The sequence below is a fragment of the Carcharodon carcharias genome, chromosome 21, assembly GCF_017639515.1.
Source record: "Carcharodon carcharias isolate sCarCar2 chromosome 21, sCarCar2.pri, whole genome shotgun sequence".
NCBI lineage: Eukaryota > Metazoa > Chordata > Chondrichthyes > Lamniformes > Lamnidae > Carcharodon > Carcharodon carcharias.
The window spans coordinates 81,648,689-81,672,217 of NC_054487.1; the positions used below are offsets into that span (position 1 = coordinate 81,648,689).

At 41.4% G+C, this 23,529-nt stretch overlaps 1 protein-coding gene across 2 annotated transcripts; it reads right to left on the bottom strand.

Annotated features, from left to right (window-relative positions):
- Positions 1-468: 468 nt before the first annotated feature.
- Positions 469-23,420, bottom strand: krr1 (KRR1 small subunit processome component homolog). 2 transcript variants are annotated; one of them, XM_041216319.1, is made up of 10 exons: positions 23,282-23,420; positions 17,122-17,297; positions 14,719-14,853; positions 14,276-14,401; positions 9,839-9,922; positions 8,228-8,284; positions 6,668-6,838; positions 4,867-4,944; positions 3,973-4,066; positions 469-1,509 (listed from the first exon to the last, which is right to left on the bottom strand). In XM_041216319.1, exons 1-10 carry the CDS (start codon positions 23,322-23,324, stop codon positions 1,376-1,378), a joined length of 1,098 nt encoding a protein of 365 aa, XP_041072253.1. In that variant the 5' UTR covers positions 23,325-23,420; the 3' UTR covers positions 469-1,375. The 2 variants fall into 2 exon arrangements, with proteins under 2 accessions (XP_041072253.1, XP_041072254.1); XM_041216320.1 differs by lacking the exon at positions 6,668-6,838.
- Positions 23,421-23,529: the final 109 nt, after the last annotated feature.

The following is a 23,529-nucleotide window of genomic DNA, read 5'->3' on the forward strand; positions in this document are numbered from 1 at the left end:
AAAAGATTGCAAGATTTTCACATCCTCTACTCTTATCTGGGAGCCCTGGAAATTTCATTATGTTAGTTTTAAGTTTACCTTTCATTAGTTTGAATCGGTGTCCCATTGTATTATTCACAGTTTAATTTTTTTCCCATATGCTTAATAATAAAATGTAGCCCTATAAAATCATTCGTTTGTTTAAAAATAAGATACCTCCATCAAACCTAAGACCCCTAGCTTCTCCCATATTTGCTCAGACATCTGATATTTAAGAACAACCTTTTGAGCTCTTCCCCGCAGTGCTTGAACCCATGTTTTAGTGATTGGTAGGATAAATGCGATCTTGAGCTTCCTTTCTCTTGCGTAGTAAATTCACTCTAATGGCATAACCAAGGGGAGGAAATTAGAAGCAATTGCAAACTATGTACCCTAAAACTCCATGACATTACTTGCACCTTATAAACACATTTAACAAACAGACACAAAAGAAATCAAAGATATAATTTTAGATATTATACAACACAGGCCTGTGTATAAAATAGCATAATAGAAATATCTCAGAGCATTACTCTACATGGTTCTGTAAATAACACAAACTGAACAGTTCAACCCTAAAACACACTTTTCACAGTCTTGAAATCTATAAAAGGTTTTATTTCTAATGCCAATGAATTAAGGAGAAAGGTGTTTTCATCTTGACAGATTGACATTAGATTGTATCCCATTTCTGTGGAAATAAATGAGATGAAAAGTATGGAACACAAATTTTCTAAGGTTGGAATTTGGGCAATTTCATAACACAGTGCATTTCAGACAATTCATATGCAAGTTTCTGATAGCAGTGTACCCAATCGTTAAGGTTTAAAGGCAAGTGACACAGTCCAAAAAACTTGAGTGTACTTGTAGAAGATTTTACTCATTGCAACTATTAGTTGAAAGCTGCTAGTGTTGTGCAATCTTTGAAGTGGATCTTTTTCCCAACTACATTGTCATCAAGTCTGATTAAAAAAAGAGCATGGTGTCCCTCTTCATGAACCAGTTCAGAATTCCATCGAGTAGACAGAGAAGCACTTGGAGCTCAGTTAAGAGCAACTCCTAACAGGCCTTGCTCCTATTGATAAGAGCCCTATGGAACTAGGAGATGCCCGAGAAATTATGAACAGTACTGGTCTAAGTCCACAAGAGCCAGTTCGTTCCTTAACTATCAATGGCTTTGCTCTGTTGCCTCCCTTGGCATTGGCAGACCAGAGAAATGAGGAATTTAATGTTGTGAAAAATAAACCAACAGCCTCAACGAGAATAACTTTGTTTTTAGGCATTGCAAATTGGATAATTCCAATAGCCTAACCATGCTTGTCAAAAGCATGGCGGAAGAGCTGGAGAATAAGTCAATTTATTTCTTCTTTTTCTTCTCCTTTTGAGCTATTTTCTGAGCAATTTCCTCTGCTGCTGGGGCCCCCAGCTTCTTTTTCTTGGCCGTTTTCACTTTCTCTTTAAGAGCTTGAATGTTGATTTTTGTTTCTACAGCTAAAAGGAAACAGAATTTTTTTTAAACAAAGGATGGGAAATTTTGCTTAGTGTAAACTTTACTGACCAAATTAAAACACTGGTCAAAACAAGATAATATTTCAAAATTACAGAATCACACAGTGCAGAAGAGGCCCTTTGGCCCATCGAGTCTGCACCAACATGTGAGAAACACCTGACCTACCTATCTACCTAATCCCATTTACCAACACTTGGCCCATAGCCTTGAATGTTATGACGTGCCAAGTGCTCATCCAGGTACTTTTTAAAGGATGTGAGGCAACCCGCCTCCACCACCCTCCCAGGCAGCGCTTTCCACACCGTCACTACCCTCTAGGTAAAAAGGTTTTTCCTCACATCCCTCCTAAACCTCCTGCCCCTCACCTTGAACTTATGTCCCCTTGTGACTGACCCTTCAAATAAGGGGAACAGCTGCTCCCTATCCACCCTGTCCATGCCCCTCATAATCTTGTACACTTCGATCAGGTCGCCCCTCAGTCTTCTCTGTTCTAACGAAAACAACCCAAGTCTATCCAACCTCTCTTCATAACTTAAATGTTTCATCCCAGGCAACATCTTGGTGAATCTCCTCTGCACCCCCTCCAGTGCAATCACATCCTTCCTATAATGTGGCGACCAGAACTGCACACAGGACTCCAGCTGTGGCCTCACCAAGGTTCTATACAACTCCAACATGACCTCCCTACTTTTGTAATCTATGCCTCAATTGATAAAGGCAAGTGTCCCATATGCCTTTTTCACCACCCCACTAACATGCCCCTCTGCCTTCAGAGATCTATGGACACGCACGCCAAGGTCCCTTTGTTCCTCAGGACTGCCTAGTGTGCTGCCGTTCAATGAATCCTTCCTTGTTAAATTACTCATTCCAAAGTGTATCACCTCACATTTTTCAGGGTTAAATTCCATTTGCCACTTATCTTCCCATTTGACCATCCCGTCCATATCTTCCTGTAGCCCAAGACACTCAACCTCATTGTTAACCACCCGGCCAATCTTTGTGTCATCTGCAAACTTACTAATCCACCCCCCCACATAGTCATCTACGTCGTTTATATAAATGACGAATAATAGGGGACCCAGCACAGATCCCTATGGTACGTCACTGGACACTGGCTTCCAGTCACTAAAGCATCCTTCTGTCATCACCCTCTGTCCCCTACAATTAAGCCAATTTGAATCCACCTCATCAAATTACCGTGTATCCCATGTGCATCTGCCTTCTTTATAAGTCTCCCATGTGGGACCTTGTCAAAGGCTTTGCTGAAATCCATATAAACTACATCAACTGCACTACCCTCATCTACACACCTGGTCACCTCCTCAAAACATTCAATCAAATTTGTTAGGCATGACCTCCCTCTGACAAAGCCATGCTGACTATCCCTGATCAAACCTTGCCTCTCCATCAAGACTTCTGTGCATCACAGCTTATATCATGCATGTGACTACCAAAATCCTAATTATTTTTTCCATATGCCACCAGACAAATCTTCAAAACACATTAACTTGTGATGTAACAATGTTCAGCCACAGATTCGATTCTTAACTTGCTTGTGTTATATTCTGCCTCAAATTGAAAAATGGTCCAAATTGTCATATGGTAGGAGGGAACCAACAAAGGGAAGGCCATTAGGCTCATTAACACGCTCCCTCACAGTGGACACAGCAATCCCACGTACTACCTTTCCTAAGGGTGATGGCTAACTATTATTTATCTGTTCTCAAGTTGTGGCCAAGCTGGCAAGGCAACATTTTACTGCCAGTGCCTGAAGGTCTGGTGGGCCGCTTTGAACTACTGGGGCTTGGCTAAGACAGAAATAAATAACTTGAGAAATTTCAACAAATCTATTTGCCAAGTTCCTTTCTAAGGCAAACCAGCAAACCTCTGAGTTTTATTCGTGGTACCTATTACTATATGTATTTAGCTACTCCATCCCAATGTTTTTAACAGCAAAGGATTACATAGAAAACCAGAATATACCATTTGGATATAACAGACTGATATATTTTACTAATTTAACGAAACACATTGACACACACACACAAAGACAACATTCATTTACATTGTCCTTTTATGATTACAAAAACATCCCACAGAAGAATTAAGAAAATGGAGTGCTAATCGAAAGAGATTAGGAAAGGTGAGAAAAAAAAGGAAGTGAAGAGGTGGAGCGCATTTGAGAAGAAATTCCAGAGAGTGGAACCATTCACAGGTTGAATAAGAGCTATATTCATTTGCAGATTTCTGTCCTCACCTAGGTATCGTTCACAGAACAACAAATGTGAGCTACATTGGAAAAAGACTACATTCCAATCAAGCTTCAATACAATGAAATCAAGATTCTCCCTTAATGAGTCAAAAGTGGGTTGTTATATTAAATGGAAGCAGCAGGATTTTGTTAAATTCTGTGATTGTAGGAAACAAATATGGAAATCCGTTACCTTTTTTCACTTTAACCACAGGTTTTTCTTTAGGAGGAATAAACGCTTTATTTCTTTCTTCCTTCCGCCTAGCTACTGCCTCTGTTTCTTTTACCTAGGGATATGTAAAGAAAACAGTACACACTTGTAAAGATAAAAGCAAAATACTGCGGATGCTGGAAATCTGAAACAAAAACAAAAATTGCTGAAAAAACTCAGCAGGTCTGACAGCATCTGTGGAAAGGAAAACAGAGTTAACGTTTCGAGTCTGAATGACTTCTGATGAAGAGTCATTCAGATGCGAAACGTTAACTCTGTCTTCCTCGCCAGAGATGCTGTCAGACCTGCTGAGTTTTTCCAGCAATTTTTGTTTTTGTTGCATTTGTAAAGAATCATCTGGTGTAAAAGCTTTGCAGCACTCTTTGGTTACTAAACTGAGATAAGTAGTCAATAAAAACCAATAAAAATAAGATTTGTATTTATATAGCCCCTTTCATGACCACCAGATTGTCTCAAAGTAGTTTACAGACAATGAAGTGCTTTATGAAGTGTAAGCACTATTGCAGGATATGTGGCAGCCAATTCGAATACTGCAAACTGTTTTTGTGATGTTGACTGAGGGATAAATATCAACCAAGACACTGACGAGATCTCCCATGTTCTTTTGAAATTGTGTCATGGGATCTTTTAAGTCCACCTGAGAGGACTTTCATCTGAAAGATAGCACTTCTAACAGTGCAACAACTCCCTCAGTACTGCACTTGAATTTTGTGCTAAAATCTCTGGAGTGGTACTTGAATCCACAACCTCTGACTCTGGCAAGAATGCTACTAGCTGAGCCAAAGCTGACATCCAACACAGATTTTATAGGCTTTCACTTTTTCTATCTGTAAAAATTAAGCATTCGAGGCCCACCTTTGTTTCATGTAATTTCTTTTTCTTCCTGTCTTTCTCTCTGAGGAAGTATTCACCAGTGGCCAGTTCCTGATCCACCTAGACAATAAATTTAACAAACAATTAAGAACAATCCCTGCAGCACAGCCAAACTCAGCAAACCAGGGGAACATAGTTTTTTCCCTTAGTACATTAATAGGTTTTAAAATAAATGATCCATTAAACATCAATTTTAAATGAACTTGTCCACAAAGCTACAGCAAATTGCCTTTATATAAATATCTTTAACATAGTGAAACAGTTCACAAGAGGCACAATCATAAAAACGAACAGAGAGTCAAAGGAGAAAACATAAGGTGTGTCTACCAAAAGCATGGTCACTGAGGTAGCTTTACAAGAAGGATCTCAAAGGACCAGAAAGGGATAGAGGTATTCTGAACCACATCCCTTGGTAGCTGAAAGCTCTGCTGTCAATGGGGAAGAAGGTCAAGAGATCACAAATGATTGGACAGTTGCGGGGGTTGGGGCAGGGGTATAAATAGAGTTGGGATATGCTTACATGGATGGGCGGGGGTGAGAAGTTTTGAAGTGGAAGTGTGTTTCAGTTATGCTGAACACGGGTATATTCAAAAAGGTACTTAAATTCTATACAAACATGTTTAAAATCACAATAAAAATACTGCCACAGCATTGAAATGTGTGAATATTTAAAACCAGGTTCAATACTGTGTGCCATGTAACCATTTCTTTAGCAAAGAATCTTGTATGTAAAAGACTTTTTTCACCTGTCTCAAGGCAGCAGGCCTGAATAATCACACCTAACACTAATTGCACAAACTACTGATTATTTTCTTTCTTCATTGGTAAATCCACCAATTTCTGAATTTCATGGAGAAGTGAATCTAGAATATTCCCCAGACACTGAGAAATTTAGAAAAACTGAGTAATCATAAAATATTAGAGTTGTAGAATGTGATTCATCAAAGTTCTGGTAAGAATTCTGGAAACCCATTCCCCACTCCTTCAACCACCTAAATGTTATCGTGATCCCTGCGTCAATCCCTAATTCTGGTAGTGCATTTCATATTCTCACAGATTTTGTTTGAAGTGGTCTAATGATCAAATAGGTCAAATTTTGTTTTCATTGCCTAGGATTCCAGGATTCATACCAACACTTTGAGGGATCAAGTTCCAAAGCTTGCCAATTTATCCTTGGTTCAAAGGTGACTGAATCTGTATTTTTTGAAAATCTTGTTCTGTTGTAATTCTCATGGATTTTATAGCTATGTCCCATTGCCCTACCCCTTCAATCACTGGATTGTCTGTTTCCATCTGTTCCAATCCTTAAGAATTTTAAACTTACCAGACCAACTGTTAGGCTCCTTACAATGGGTGCATTGTACAGGTAGCTACAGCCTCAATGTACCTCATTCAAACATCCATTTAATGTAGGACAGGCAGGCTTTAGAACCAAGGCAAAGGCCAATTCACTTCTTAACCCAACACGTGTGCTTTTAATTTTCAGTAGACATATATTCAGACAGCAATTGTAGATTCTGGTGATTAACTCTAGCACCACATCCAATGGTACATTAACAGGTTACTCTGTGGAGTTAGGTTTTAGTGTACTTGCTGGTGGCAGGGACAACCTCATATTTCGGAAAGTTTTGGGCATCAGACGAACAAGGATCCTCAAGAATGTACCTGCAAAATACCTGTCAGTGGATTTTAGCATCACACAGCATTGGAAGGTATTCAGCCCATTGTGCCTGTCTTGTTTTTAAGATTGAAAAAAATTAAACTAGGAGCAAACAGTACCCACCTTGCTTTCTGGTTGTGGTGGTGGGAAAGGTGTGTACTCTTTCTTTACCCTCTTCTTCTTTGGTTCTTTGCGTTTGTTTAGGTTCTTGTGCTTGAACTTAGGCAGAAATCGCTCCCAATTCTGTGTTCTAAGCTCTGTATCTTTTGCTAATTCTCGTTTAATCATCAAAGTCTTTTAAAAAGAACAGATTTTTCCCACCTGAGCATCATGTAGATTAAACACGATAGTGCGACCCTTAAAGTCTCAGAAACGCTTAATAGTAGAAGAAACAAATCTATAGAAAAGACATCTCTATTTAAAAAAGAGCAAAAGCAAAATATTATGAAGGCTGGAAATCTGAAATAAAAACAGAAAATGCTAAAAAGTACCCAGCAGTTAAGTGAGAAACAGAGTTAACATTGCAGCTTAAAGATCTTTCTTCAGAATTGATGAAAGGGCGTCAATTTGAAACGCTAACTCTATTTCTCTCTCAAATGCTGAGAGACTTTGAGTATTTTCAGCATTTTCTGTTTTTATTCTAGTTAAAACAAGCATTTCCCTGTTTAGGCTCCATTGCAATCAAAAAACTCATAATTTAATACCACTAGATTTCATGCAGAGCAGTTGTGCTCTGGACACTACTGCTTTGTTGGACTTAAGAAACAATGATGAGATATAAAAGTGTGTTGGCAATACCAAATGAAAGAACATGGCAAACTGTGAGGGAGAATACAGGGCAACAACTTCAGATATGAACCAAATAGAGCTCAATGTGAATGTAGTGAATGAGTATCTTCTTGGGAGCGGAAGAAAATGGATATAAACCTTCATTGGAAACATTCTCAACAAAGTGAATGAAAATGGCGTACAAGGGCCCCTGAAAATGAAAATGTTCATTAAAAACAAAAACAAGATTCTGGACTTTATACATAGGGACAATGAATTAAAAAAAAACACAAGGCAATGTCAAATCACATTTTGCTGAGGCAAAGCTGGAGTCCTATGTGTAGTTTTAGATAAAATATAAACACAATGTCAGTGCTAAGGATGCTAAGTATCATATACTTAGGAAAGCTGAAAACTAGGACTGCACTTACTGAAGCAGAATAGAAATTTCAAAAATATTAAGGTTTAAGTGGGGAAAACAGTTGAAAGATTATTTCCACTGGTTGGTAAATTGGTAATGAGAACATATAACTCAGGATTAGTGCCAGTAGCATAACAGGGTGTTTAAAATGCTCTCACAGTGAGGTGTTACATGTCATTTAAGAGGGAACTGGATAAACGCTTGAAGAGAGATATTAAAAAATGCATGGAGATAGTTCTGATGGAAGAGCTGGCATTAACTAATGGGCTGAAGAGTCTCCTTCTCCATTGGAACCACCTCAATTCTGAAGGGATCCGAGAAAGTATTTTCAAATTCATAAAAGGATGTTCAAATTTTAGCATTGGAAGGGTTGGAAAAAATTTACTCTGAAACAGAGAAAGCACTGAGAATACACAGGATTTATCATTACAGATGTTGATGAACATACTGTATATCCACCATTTGAAATATTACATTTTTCTTTTTAACAATACCTTGATATTGTAGATTGGATGGATGTTCTTCAAAGTATCAATTACTACTTTTCTGACCTAGAAAAGTTGAAATACAATTAAACGTTAATGCGCATGTAAATCTAGTATAAGTTGTAAACGACTGAATTACTTTTATTTGTTCTCATAAGGGTGAAATTGGCAAGGCCACATTTATTGTCCATCCCCAAGTGCCCTGAGATGGTAGGCCTTTTTTACACCTGAACAGGAGGTAACAGTGATTCACAGAGACTGCTTCTAACTGAGTGATTTGCAGGCCATTTCACAAGGAGTTGAGAGTTGACTGTGTAATGTGAACTAGAGTAACATGGGCCAGACTGGGGAGGGTCACTTCCTGAAACAGCATGAGTGAAGCAGTTGGGTTTTTACAGTCATTGCATCCCTGATGTCAATCCACTGATTAGCAGATTTATTGAATTCATTTTCGCAGCTAACCATAATAGAATTTGAACTCTCAACTTCTTGAGTTGCTTATCCAGTCCCATCACCATTAGACTGCTGCACCTACAATAAATGTTCAAAAAAGGCTGTGGAGAGCAAATCCTTCATGGCACGTAGAGGACCTTTTCAAGTGAGAAAGAGAGAGGAAAAAAATTATAATGACCAATCCGGAATTCTTGATTCAGATTCCCGAAGCAGATTCTAACTGCACAGAGTAGGACCAGGAAAGAAGAGGGAACAAAGTTGCTGGGAGCAGAAGGTAAGTGTTGGCTCAATAAATTCCTACTTTGAGAGCAGATAATATGGAATATCATCAAACAGCAACCTCTCAGATTCCTCACAGCACAATAAAGTCATAACAGCACAGTGAATGCTCCCAATGCAATAGAAATGAAGGAGAGGACAACCCAAAGCAGATTTAAGTAGTAACGGAGGAGTGTGCACAAGGTAAGATAAAATCAATCAAAATGAAGGACAACCAAGTGTGCATCATACAAATGAGAGGCCATGTATTAGAAGAGCAAGCAAGCAAACGAAGGAAAGCAAGTTGCACATGATCTTTAATTGTGATTGTAAACCTGCCTCAGGAGTTATTTAATCAGACACAGCAGTCACTAGTGGACTCAGATCTAACACACTGTTCCAACAGACTACACTTCCACACAGGCAATAAAACCAATGGCAAATCCACAGCTTTCAGGCTATGACATGAATTACAGCAAGGGACTGGCTTTTCTTCTGCTAAAGAAAGATCAACCTTTGTTCTGCAACAGTTCTGTCTCCAATCTTCGCCTGTGATGAGCAGTGGAAGAAAACTAAAACTGAGAAAAGGATAAGCATAGTTTTAGGAAATGTCATTAACTGCAGACTTTAGTGGATATCGTTCTAATCAGACATTAGCTCTTTTTTGAATGAACAAAATATTGTCATTGCTAAATACTTCACTAATTCACAAACGTGCCAGATAGGGTTGCACTTAAAAAAATTAAAAGCTCCCAATATTTTCTAGGAGAAGCAGATTAATGCAAGGAAATTATAAACAGCATTTTTCATTGTACAAAACGCATCTGGTTTGTGGTCTGATTATGGAGCACATTGTTAAGCCTGCAATTCCTATGAACAGCTATAACATTACATATCTGATTTATTCACCTCTTTCAGTCCAGAGTACGGTCCTAGTGCTGACACAGTATTTCCTTGCACCATAATATAGCAGTTGGTCAACAGTTCCAAAGCCTATGGGCAGGAGATACAATAGAAATAATCCATTAACAACAGAAATTTGACAATAGCTGCACACACACATCCACCTCTTTCCCATGGCTCTACTGATAATAATTCAGAAGGCATTATTTTGCAAGGGTAGGAACACTGCATTATGTAAAACAATGTCTTCTGCTGCTATAGTGTAGTTATTTGGCACTTTAAGGTTGTAAGGTATAATTGTTCTGGTTTCCTGAAGGCACTAGTGGAATTGTCAATATCAGGCTGTTCTTAAATTAATTATTTAACTGTTAAAGTTCAGGTGACTTAGTTTCCTTGTTATTTAGAGTCATAGTTTTACAGCACGGAAAGAGGCCCTTTGGCCCATCGTGTCCACAATGGTCATCAAACCCCTATCTACTTTAATCCCATTTTCCAGCACTTGGTCTGTAGCCTTGTACACTATGGCATTTCAAGGGTTCCTCTAAATACTTCTTAAATGTTGTGAGGGTTCTTGCCTCTACCATCCTTTCAGGCACTGAGTTTCAGAAACCCCCCACCCTCTGGTGAATTTTTTTTCTCAAATCCCCTCTCAACCTCCTGCCCCTTACCTTAAATCTATGCCCCCTGGTTATTGACCTCTCCACTAAGGGGAAAAATTACTATCTACCCTATCTATGCCCCTCATAATTCTGTACACCTCAATCAGGTCCTCCCTCAGCCTTCTCTGCTCTAAGGAGAACAACCCTAGCCTATCCAGTTTCTCTTCATAGCTGAAACGCAACATCCCGGTGAATCCCCTCTGCACCCTCTCCAGTGCAATCACATCCTTCCTGTAGCAGAACTCCACACAGTACTCCAGATGTGGCCTAACTAACGCTTTATACAGCCCCATCATAACCTCCCTGCTCTTATATTCTATGCCTCGACTAATTAAGGCAAGAATCCCATATGACTTCTTAACCACCTTATCTACCTGTCTTGCTGCCTTCAAGAATCTATGGACATGCACACAAGGTCCCTCTGATCCTCTGTTCTTCCTAGGGTCCTACCATTCATTGTGCACTCCCTTACCTTGTTAGTCCTCCCAAAATGCATCACCTCACACGTTTCAGGATTAAATTCCATTTGCCACTGTTCTGCCCATCTGACCAACCTGTCTATATCGTCCTGTAGTTTAAGGCTTTCCTCCTCGTTATTTATTACACCACCAATTTTCACGTCATCTGAGAACTTAACTGATCATAACTCCTACATTCATGTCTAGATCATTAATGTACACTACAAACAGCAAGGGTCCTAGCAACAAACCCTGCGATATGCCACCGGACATGGGCTTCCAGTCACAAAAACAACCTTCATACTGTGAACAAACATCACACTTTGCCTCCTGCCACTAAGCCAATTTTGGATCCAATTTGCCAAATTTCCCTCGATCCCATGAGTTCTTACCTTCTTGACCAGTCTCCTATGCAAGACCTAGTCAAAAGCCTTACTGAAGTCCATGTAAACTACCCTCATCTACACACATAGTCATCTCCCCAAAAAAATCAATCAAATTTGTTAGACATGATCTCCCCCTGACAAAGCCATGCTGACTATCCCTGATTAATTCTGTCGCTCAGTTTTTTCCAAAAGTTTTCCTACCACTGATGTTGAACTCACTAGCCTAAAGTTCCCTGGTTTATCCCTACCACCCTTCTCGAATAATGATGCCACATTAGCTGTGGCCAGAGAGGATTTGAAAATTGTCAGGGCTCCTGCAATCTCCTCCCTTGCCCTCTACAGCAGCCTGGGTTACATCTCATTTGGGCCTGGGGATTTATCCATTTTTAAGCCTGCTAAAACCGCTAATACCTCCTCCCTCTCAATGCTAATTTGTTCAAGTATATCAGAGTCTCCCTCCCTGATTTCTATACCTACATCGTCCTTCTCTATAGTGAATACAGATGCAAAGTACTCATTTAAAACCTCACCTACATCTTCAGGCTCCTCACAGATTGCCACTTTGGTCCCTAATGGGCCCTACTCTTTCCCTGGTTGTCCTCTTGCCCCTAATATACTTATAAAACACCTTTGAATTTTCCTTTATTTTACCTGCCAGTGTTTTTTCATGTCCCCTCATTGCTCTCCTAATTTCTTTTTTGAGTAACTCCTTAGGACTTCTGCTGTTCTGAGCCCTCTGTATCTACCATAAGCTTCCCTTTTTTCCTTTGCCAATCCTGTACATTCCTGTACATTCAGGGTTCTCTGCACTTGTTGGTCTCACCCTTCACCTTTACGGGAACATGTTGGTCATGCACTCTCACTATTTCCTTTTTGAATGACTGCCCCTGCTCTGATGTAGATTTTCCTACAAGTAGCTGCTCCCAGTCCATCTTGACCAGATCCAGTCTTATCATATTAAAATCGGCCTTCATCCAATTCAGAACCTTTATTTCTGGTTCACCTTTGTCCTTTTCCATAACTACCTTAAATCTTACTGAGTTATGGTCACTATCACTGAAATGTTCCCCCACTGACACTTCTACCACTTGCCCAGCTTCATTCCCTAAAACTAGGTCCAACACCGCTCCCTCTCTTGTAGGACTTTCTATGTGCTGGCTTAAAAAGTTCTCCTGGATACATTTTAAGAATTCTGCACTCCATAAGCCTTTCACGCTTTGTCTATCCCAGTTAATATTGGGGAAGTTGAAATTCCCTACTATTAATACCCTATTAATTTTACACTTCTCTGAAATTTGCCTACATATCTGTTCTTCTATCTCTTCCTGGCTGTTTGTGGGTCTATAGTACACTCCCAGCAATGTGCTTGCCCCTTTTTTGCTTTTAACTTCTACCCATATGGCCTCATTTGAGGAACCTTCCAAGACATCATCCCTCCTTATTGCAGTAATTGACTCCTTGATCAATACTGCAACACCTCTTCCTCTTTTACACCCACCCCGCCCCCAAATCTCGCCTGAAGACTCTATACCCCGGAATACTGAGCAGCCAGTCCTGCCCCTCCTTCAACCATGTCATGTTGGTCAGGGTGCTTTGCAGAACGCTGAAAAACAAACTATTTCATCATGAGATTTAATCAGCGGCAATTTGCTCATTTCTAATTTACCCAAGGAATTTAGATCCAGCTACAATTATTTGAATTTCTACAGGAAGCCTTAAGCAGACAGGTCAAGTTAAGCAGCTAAACCATTAATGATCTTCAAGCCCCAAACTAGCAGTAAGCCATGGCGAGAGAAATCCACCAAATATATTTTTAAAACAAATTTCCACAACAGTCTATTAACACAAAATTCAATTAATCAATTCCAAGCCTTCATAAAGAAAGAAGTGAAACTTTAAGATTCTGTGCCGTTAAAAATTCTGTGATCAGTGTAACAGGCCTCTGGAGCTACACCTCCAGCTGCCCTTGTTTTAATCACTTTTTTTGTAATGTTAGCATTTTTAAGATCTTTCTTTACTCAAATGAAAACCAATTTCACAGCTTATTATTCTGCAGAAGAGTTTATAGTATTTGTAAAATAAACTTTCAAGAGTCTTTCCACAATCATACAAACAATTTACAAGCATAAGGAATAAAATGAGTAGGCTATATGTCCCCTTCAGTTTGCTCTTCCATTCAATATCATGGTTCATCTTCTGCATCAACTCTGCCTCTCCCCATCATTGCTATGTTCCTCGATTCCCTTAGCACCCAAGAAACTATTGACCTCCCCATTGAATATACTCAACGGCTAAGCATCCACAACTCTTTTGGGTAGAGAATTGCAAAGATTCGCAACTTTATTTTAAATGCAGAGCATGCAGCTTTCTCCTTCTGAAACACAAGCATAAGCTGAAAGAAACATTAAACCCAGTATTCAAGAGCCTAAGAACTTTTGACCACCAACATCTTTGCACAAATGTAATATAAATGAACAAACTGTCTCAAGTTACTCCAGTCTGCTTTGCTCCCTGAATTGGTCTTCAGGATGTTTTCTCGATTGAAACTGTTAATTTGCATCAACTGTATTTGATTATGGAGATGTTTTCTCTTTTAAGTTGGTGAGGTGCCAGTCATGTAACCTCTTTACACATATACATTTAATACAGTCATTTGTAAAGAGGACTTCAGACAACTTTACTATCCAAACACTAATTTTAAATTACTGTGCTGATAATCCCCATTACATGTTTGCAAACAGAATATTTTGATATTTTTAAACAAAGCCAGTGTAATCAAGGAACTTACAAAGCTTGCTTAAAATTTAATCAATGCTTTGAGGTTAGGAGATATTTCCTGCATCCTAACTGTGTAGGAGATATTGAAAGAAAGAAAGGTCTATTGCTGAATAGCAGGTGAATACATTTTCTCAAGATTCAAGAACTGGCACTAATGGTTACCTTAAGCGTTGACCCTTTTGGCCCAATAAGTCTCAATCTTCTTTTCACAAACCGTTCACGATTCCTAACTATCGAGCCAATCTTAATTATGTCACATGCCACATCATCCTGAAAAATACGGACAGCCTAGAACAGGAAGCAATAAGAGTTACTATTCAAAACACCAAATATCCAGGTCAGGACATTTCTCTCTGTCAACTTTAAGCAGAGGAGACAGGGATCATTTTACAAGTTTGCACTCAAGCTGTGAGATCACGCCAGGAATTCAGACCCTCTCTCCACAAAAGACAGAAAGTCACAGGGAACATGCACCTGAATTTCTGGTGTGTGCTCCTCACCATGAATCCTCACTTGAAATGTCATCCTTACCTCATACATCCGGCCTTTACAATAGGTCAGCAATGATTTGGTAAAAGGCACTGTATGATAATTTTGCTACTCACTTGCTCGAAAGGAACACTTCTTGCCAAAAGTTTGATCAGATCTCTGGCTTTAATGATGGTAAATGGATCAAATGTCTTCTTTGTGGTGGTAACAGTCATGCTACCTTCAATCAAATCTAATGTAGCTGCAATATACTAAATAAACGAGAAATTACAATCATCATGTATTCAAGCAAATACAAACATTTTGCTCACTGGAATAAATATTTTACTTCAGATTAAGCATTATCAAAATCAAAAAAATGCTGGAAATACTCAGGTCAGGCAGCGTGCATGGAGAGAGAAACTGAGTTAACATCAACTCTGTTACTCTCTCCACAGACGCTGCCTGACCTGCTGAACATTGAGGATTTTCAGGTTTTATTTCAGATTTCCAGTATCTGCAGGACATAATTTATGAACTATGGATATTAAAAATTCTCAAATACAAGTATAACATGTCACAGAATCTCACAGTGCAAAAGAGGCACTTTGGCCCATCAAGTCTGCACCAACAAGTGAGAATCACCTAACCTACCTAATCCCATTTACCAGCACTTGGCCCATAGCCTTGAATGTTATGATGTGCCAAGTGCTCATTCAGGTACTTTTTAAAGGATGTGAGGTAACCCGCCTCCACCACCCTCCCAGGCAGCACATTCCACACCGTCACTGCCCTCTGGGTAAAAAAGTTTTTCCTCACATCCCCCCTAAACCTCCTGCCCCTCACCTTGAACTTATGCCCCCTCGTGACTGACCCTTCAACTAAGGGGAACAGCTGCTCCCTATCCACCCTGTCCATCCCCTCATAATCTTGTACACCTCGATCAGGTCGCCCCTCAGTCTTCTCTGCTCCAACAAAAACAACCCAAGTCTTATCCAACTTCTCTTCATAACTTAAATGTTTCATCTCATGCAACATCCTGATGAATCTCCTCTACACCCCCTCCAGTGCAATCACATCCTTCCTATAATGTGGTGACCAGAACTGCACACAGTACTCCAGCTGTGGCCTCACCAAGGTTCTATGCAACTCCAACATGACTTCCCTACTTTTGTAATCTATGCCTCGATTGATAAAGACAAGTGTCCCATATGCCTTTTTCACCACCCCACTAACATGCCCCTCTGCCTCCAGAGATCTATGGACACACACTCCAAGGTCCCTTTGTTCCTCAGAACTTCCTAGCGTCATGCCGTCAATTCAAAGTGTTACATGGTGTGAAGACGAGATTAAAACAAACTTAGATCCAAATATATTGCCACATAAAATGCACAGTGACACTGGGGCCAGTCACCTCCTCTTGCCAGTCTCCTGTGTCGTGCCTTGGGGCATTTTGCTACTTTAAGATACTATATAAGTATTTTTTTTTTTTAAAAAGCATTAAGTTTAACCATTTTGCCTATTTTAAGCATTCTAAACTGGCTTTGTACCCTGCCCCCTCTGTTTAAATCTGAAGCTGGTTCAGTTTCACTAATCTGCAAACTATTAAATTAAAAAATCGCCGGGTAGCCCAGATATAGAAACAATGAGTGCAATGATAGGGCTTACAGTAAGACCAGTTGCATTTTGTACCTAGACATTAGTGTTGGCCTTTGAGTTTTAAAAATTCATTCTTCAGCTCTGGTATTGCTGGCAAAGCTGGACTTGAGTGCCCATCCCGAACAGCCCTCGAGAACGTGGTGGTGAGTCACCTTCTCGAACCGCCTTAGTCCGTGTGATGAAGGTGCTCTCATGAGGTTGTTTAGGGAGGGGGTTTCCAGGATTCTGACCCAGCCACAATGAAGGAGTGGTAACATATATCCAAAAGTGAGCATGGTGACTTGGAGGGGAACTTGGAGGTGATGGTGTTCCCATGCAAATGCTGCCCTTGTTCTTCTGGGTGGTAGCGGTCACAAATTTGGGAGTTTAGTGTCAGTCCTACACCTTTATAAAAGGCCAAACCATCTGAGGTAAATACTTGAACAGCTGCTTTTTGTCTCCAGCCATTATAAAAATCACTCGCACCAGATGTTGCTTTCTTTTTTTAAGAAGCATCTCTGTAACCTCCACCAGCCCTACAACCCTCCAAGACCTCTGCATTCCTCCAATTCTGGCCTCTTGCATGTCCCCAGTTTTCACCACCCCACCCACCGGCAGTCATATCCTCAGCTGCCCAAGTCCCCGAGCTCTGCAATTCCCCCTCTAAACCTCTCCTCCTTTAAGACGCCCCTTAAAAACGACCTTGCTGACCAAGTTTTTGATCACCTGACCTAATATGTGGCTGGATGTGAAATGTTGCTTGAGAGCCGCTCCCGTGAAATGTCTTGGGAAGCTTTACCATGTTAAAGGCTCTATATAAATGCAGGTTGTTGTAGCAGTAGTAATTGTAACATCATTTACACAGGTGGAGGAGAGTAAAAGGAATATGTGAAGGGGCTTACATATTCTTTCAGAGCGTTTTGCACCAAAGGCCAACATTCTTTCAGGTAGGCCTCTCTGTATTTGGGGAAGAGAGTAGCAAAACTGCTCTCCTCCAACAGGCCATAAATGTTGTCTGCTTTTGTGAATGGTTCCTCCTTCCATCCTTCTGGTACTGTCAGCAGCTCAGCTTCATTGACTATAGAAAACACAAGCCCGCAAATTAGCAGCTGCAAATTATAAACATTCACGTTTTACACCCAGAAACCACACTGGCATTCAGCTCAACATTTTTGTAAATTAAAAATGTATTACAACTTGCTGAATACACAAAGTTTTTAAAATGTTAAATCTTAAGCAATATTTTCTGCTAACATTTTACATGCAAAGTTAAATCTATGAAGTAGAGTAGTCACCAGTGTATTGTGTATCAGACAGACGTTCAGCTGATCTTACCCTAAGAAATTTTATGAGGGTCTACACTGCGATGGACACAAAGTGAGTGGTAGCACTTCACCATCAGGAGAAAAGGTCAGACAGCCCACTCAGTTCAGGACAGAACATTTTAAAGCAGGCCACCTGCCGAACTTTGCTGAACACAGGCCAATATTTATGAAGAATAATTTAAATCCAATGAAAAGAAATATGCAAAAGGACTGCGAATAGTATATTAAGATCACTGTCCTTTCAGCTCTGGAACACGCGTCCCAATCAGGCTCAGAATGATGGAATAAAATTGTGGGTGTGAAGTTCCTACTTGGCGAGTTTGACAGTAACAGCCCATATCTCATGAACATGTACCAACTGCACAAAAGTGCCTCTAGATTACACCATAGGCAAGGACAGGAAATGAAAACAGATAATACTCTGCTACTCTATTCAGCAGAAATTGGAGCTGCCACATACTTTTGCTTCAAACAAACCACACTTTAATTACAATAGGTAAGGAATACTCAATGGATAGTATTCACTTCAATCACTTCTCTGCATTTTTAAAACTGTTCCACACCCCCCTTCCTGCCCTATCCGCCCCCCCCCCCTCTCTCTCTCTCTCTCTCTCTCTCTCCCCCCCCCCCCCCCCCCCCCCCCCCCCAACAGCACCTGGAACATCCTGCAGAGCACTCTGAGAAGGGGGAGGGGGAACAGCCAGAGGTCGTGCTTGATACCGGCGCCAATGACAATTGTAAAAAGAGGGATGAGGTGCTGCAGGCAGATTTTGGGGAGCTGGGGAGAGACTTGTAACTGAAACTCAGGTAGTAATCAGCTTACTCCTTGTGCCATGTGCTAGTGAGTATAGAAATAGGAGGATAGATGGTGCAGGAGGGAGGGCTTCAGATTCTTGGGATTGGTTCCGAGGGAGATCAAACCTTTAAAGCCACATATAAGGATTGGACGGGTTACACCACAATAGAGCCAGGACCAAATCTCCTCATGGGGCAGTTTATTACTGCTGTTCAGGCAGATTTAAAATAACTTGGCAGAGGGATAGGAATGAGGATGTAGCATTAGAAAGAAAAACAAAGCGCACAAAGGATTGGGAGAGACAGATGACATTAGCATAAGAAACAGAAAGTTATTAGGGGAGGTCAGGCTAAAGGCGTGGAGTGTGGTAAATAAGGGTGGTGAACTGCAGGGGAAAATGGCCACTTGGGAATACGATGTTGTGACAATAATGGAGACCTGGCTCAAAAAGGGCGGACTGGGTAATAATTATTCCTGGATAAAAGGTGTTCAGGAAAGATAGGGAATGAAAGAAAGGAGGAGGGGTGGCTGTATCTATTAATGAGAATATTACAGTGTCAGAGAGAGGATGTCATGGAGGGGTCAGGGTCAGAATCTATTTGGTTAGAGATAAGTGACAACAGAGGTGCCATTACACTACAGTGAGAATTCTCCAGGCCACTGACTACTGGGAAAGATAGAGGGGAGAAAACATGTTGGAGAATTAACAGAAATTACAAGAGAAATGACGAAACTGTAGCGTAATTATAATGGGGGATTTTAATTATCCTAATTTGGGTTGGAATAGTAATAGTGTAAAGGACAGACAGGGGGAAGAATTTCTGAAGTCCATTCAGGAGAATATTCTTGACAGAAAATTTCCAGCCCAATGTGGAAAGAGGCATTGTTGGGTCTGGTTCTGGGGGAAAGAGATGGGTCAAGTGTCAGATGGGGAACTTTTAGGGAACAGTGATCACAATATCAAATGGTTTAAATTAGCCATGGAAAAGGCCAAGGAGGAGGGGCAAGAACAGATTTGATCCAGTAAAATTAGTTCAGGTACAGTCAGGTGCGTTCCCGCAAGGGGGAAAGGTAGGACAAACAAAGCAAGAGCTCCCTGGATGACAACAGAGAGTGAGGTGAAGCAGAAAAAGGTTGCATAAGACAAATATCAAGTTGATAATACAAATGCGAATCAGGCTGAATAAAGAAAGTTCAGTCGGAAAATGAAAAGTGAGAGTATGAGATGAGACTGGCAACCAACATAAAAAGGAATCCAAAAGTTTTCTTTGGCATATAGATAGGAAAAGGATACGAGGAGGAAGCGTGGGGCTGATTAGGGATTACAAAGGAGTTCTGTGCATGAGGGCTGAGGTACTGCGAGAAACTTGCATCGGTCTTTACCAAGGAAGAAGATGCTGCCAAAGTTGTGGTGAAACAGAAGGTAGTTGAGACACTGGATGGGCTAAAAATTGATAAAGAAGTGATATTAGAAAGGCTGGCTGTACTTAAAGCTGATAAGTCACCAGGACCAGAGGGGATTTGTCCGGGGATGCTGAGGGAAGTAAGAGAGGAAACTGAGGAGACACTGGCCATAATCTTCCAATCCTTCAATACAGAAGCAGTGTGAGAGGACTGGAGAATTGCATATGTTACAATTTTGTTCAAAAAAGGGTGTAGGATAAACCCAGCAACTACAGGTCAGTCAGTTTAACATCAGGGGTTGAGAAAGCTTTTAGAAGTGATAATCCTGGACAACATTAACAATCACTTGGACAAATGTTGATTAGTTAAGGAAAACCAGCAAGGATTGTTAAAGACAAATTATGCTTAACTCAGTTTTTTGATGAGGTACAGAGAGTAATGCGGTTGATGTGGTATATATGGACTTCCAAAAGGTGTCTGATAAAGTGCTACATAACAGGCTTGGCAGCAAAGCTGAATGCCATGGTATAAACAGTTCAGTGGCAGCATGGATACAAAATGGACTGAGTGACAGGGGATAAAGAGTGGTGGTGAATGGTTCTTTTTCAGACTGAAGGGGTTCCCCAGGGGTCAGTACTGGGACCACTGCTTTTCTTGATCTCTACTAACGACCTAGACTTGGGTGTGCAGCACACAATGTCAAAATCTGCGGATGACACAAAACTTGAAAGTATTGTGAACTGCATGGAGGACAGCATTAAACTTCAAAAGGACAAAGACAGATTGGTGGAATGGGCAGACAAAAAGCAGATTAAATTTAATGCAGCGATGTGTGAAATGGTGTAACTTTTGGTAGGAAGAATGAGAGGCATTATAAAATAAAGGGTACAATTCTAAAGGGGGTGCAGGAGCAGAGGGAGCTGGGAGTATATGTGCACAGCTCGTTGAAGATGGCAGGTCAGGTTAAGACAGATAAAAAGGCACATTGGATCCTGGGCTTTGTAGAGGCGTAGAATACAAAAGCAAGGAAGTTATCATGATGATGGCAGGTTCTTCACAGGCAAAGATCATGAGAAGGCTTATTACTGCTAGTTGATGTGAGCTTTGTGAAGTTATTTTGAACATTTATAAAACTCTGGGTCAGCCTCAACTGGAGTCCAATTCTGGGCACTGCACTTCAGAAAGGAAGTGGAGGCTTTAGAGAGGGCACAGAAAAGATTTGATAATGGTTCCAAGGATGTGGGACTTCAGTTTTGTAGATAGTGGAGAATCTGGGGTTGTTCTCCTGACAGAAAGTTGAGAAGAGATTTGATAGAGGTGTTCAAAATCATAAGGGGCTTGGACTGAGTACATAGGGAGAAACTGTGGAAAGATCGAGAAGCAAACGGCACAGGTTTAAGGCAATTGGAAAAGGAACAAATGACGAGATGAGGAAAAGATGTTTTTATGCAGCTGGTGGTTAGGATCTGGAATGCATACCTAAGAGTGTTGTGGAGGCAGATTCAGTCGTGGCTCTCAAAAGGAACTGGATAAGCTCATGAAGAGGGAAAGGTTTGCAGTGTTACAGGGAAAAGGGCAGTTGAGTGGGACAAGCTGAGCTCCACCTGCAGAGAGCCGGCATGGCCATAATGGGCCGAATGGCCTCCTTCTGTAGCCATCCTATAAAAGCCAGACGCACAACCTGAAAATAGTGTGCTCTTATGTAGAGGGTCAGATTGCAGAGGAAGTTGCTTTTTATCAGAAACGATGGAGATGATTCTTAAAATGAGCCAGCGTTTTTGTTTATTCACTCATGGATGTGGATATTGCTGGCTAGGCCAGCATTTATTGCCCTTCCCTAATTGCCCTTCAGAAGTGGTGGCGAGCTGCCTTATTGAACTGCTACAGTCCTTGTGGTGTAGGTACACCCATATGCAGTTAGGGAGGGGGTTCCAGGATTTTGACCGAGCGACAGTGAAGGAACGGCGATATATTTCCAAGTCAGGATGGTTAGTGGCTTGGAGGGGAACTTCCAGGTGGTGGCATTCCCATGCATCTGCTGCCCTTGTCCTTCTATATGGTAGCAGTCGTGGGTTTGGAAGGTGCTGTTTAACGAGCCTTGGTGAATTCCTGCAGTGCATCTTTAGATGGTACACATTGCTGCTGCTGTGCATCGATGGTGGAAGGAGTGAATGTTTGTGGATGTGGTGCCAATCAAGCAGGCTGCTTTGTCCTGGACGGTGTCAAGCTTCTTGAGTGCTGTTGGAGCTGCACTCATCCAGGCAAGTGGAGAGATTTCCATCACACTCCTTACTTGTGCCTTGTAGATGGTGGACAGGCTTTGGGGAGTCAGGAGGTGAGTTACTTGTTGCAGGATTCCTAGCCTTTGTCCTGTTCTTGTAACCACAGTATCTATGTAGCTAGTCTGGTTCAGTTTCTGCTCAATGGTAACACCCAGGATGTGGATAGTGGGGGATTCAGTGATGGTAATGCCATTGAATATCAAGGGATGATGGTTAGATTCTCTCATGTTGGAGATGGTCACTGCCTTGCACTTATGTGGCATGAATGTTACTTGCCAGTTGTCAGCCCAAGCCTGGATATTGTCCAGGTCTTGCTGCATTTGGACATGGGCTGCTTCAGTATCTGAGGAGTTGCAAACATTGTGGAATCATCAGCGAACATCCCTAACTCTGACCTTGCGATGGAAGGAGGATCATTGATGAAGCAGCTGAAGATGGTTGGGCCCAGGACACTACCCTGAGGAACTCTTGCAGTGATGTCCTGGAGCTGAGATGATTGACCTCCAACAACAATCATCTTCCTTTGTGCTAGGTATGACTCCAACCAGTGGAGAGTTTCCCTGATTCCCATTGACCCCAGTTTTGTTAGGGCTCCTTGAAGCCACACTCGGTCAAATGCTGCCTTGATGTCAAGACCAGTCACTCTCACCTCACTTTGGGAGTTCAGCTCTTTTGTCCATGTTTGAACCAAGGCTGTAACGAGGTCAGGAGCCGAGTGGCCCTGGTGGAACAGTTGATGACCCCTTCCATTACTTGTTCTATCATGTTGTGTTCAGAAAGATTTGTGAACCAACTTAAGCAACTTATATAAAATAAACCATAACAACTATTTAATGCAGTCTTTATGATTCCGGTCTGTTTCTCCCTTATTCCTCTCCAGGTGTTTGTGAAGGGATTGGCTCCAGCTCTACCCCATCAGCGCTGAAAAGATCCGGGCTCGCTTCCCCCACGCCGGGGCCGGCTTCAGTAATAAAGATAAAAGCAAAAAACTGCGGATGCTGGGAATCCAAAACAAAAACAGAAACAGAAATACCTGGAAAATCTCAGCAGGTCCGGCAGCCTCGGTGGAGAGGGACACAGTTAACGGTTCGAGTCCTCGTGACCCTTTACCAGAACTAGTTCTCGAAACGTCAACTGTGTCCCTCTCCGCCGAGGCTGCCGGACCTGCTGAGTTTTTCCAGGTATTTCTGTTTCTGTTTTGCCGGCTTCAGCAATCCCCCCCCGGGAACCCAATTCCCTCCTCCCACTCCTTTACCTTCACTTTTACCGCGTTTCTTTCTCCCTGAAGCTTCCTCCATGCTGGCGCAACGCTCAACTCCTTCCCCACGACCGCTTCCGCCGGCGCAACGCTCAACTCCTTCCCCTCTACCGCATCCGTTGGTGCAACAAATCAACCGCTTCCCCTCGACCACTTCCTTCGGTGCAACGCTCAACACATTCCTTACGAGCGCTTCCGCCGGCGCGGCGCTCAACACGGTCCCCTCAACCGCTTCCCCACGACCA

What these genes read in the sequence shown, in the direction of transcription:
- krr1 (XM_041216319.1), bottom strand. Translation starts at nt 23,324, where the DNA reads ATGGAGGAAGCTTCAGGGAGAAAGAAACGCGGTAAAAGTGAAG. An exon ending in CAAAAGGGTCAACGCTTAAG is followed by an intron (nt 9,923 to 14,275) that starts GTAACCATTAGT and finishes TCCTGCCCATAG; the next exon opens with GCTTTGGAACTGTTGACCAA. An exon ending in ATCCAATCTACAATATCAAG is followed by an intron (nt 6,839 to 8,227) that starts GTATTGTTAAAA and finishes TCTTTTTAAAAG; the next exon opens with ACTTTGATGATTAAACGAGA.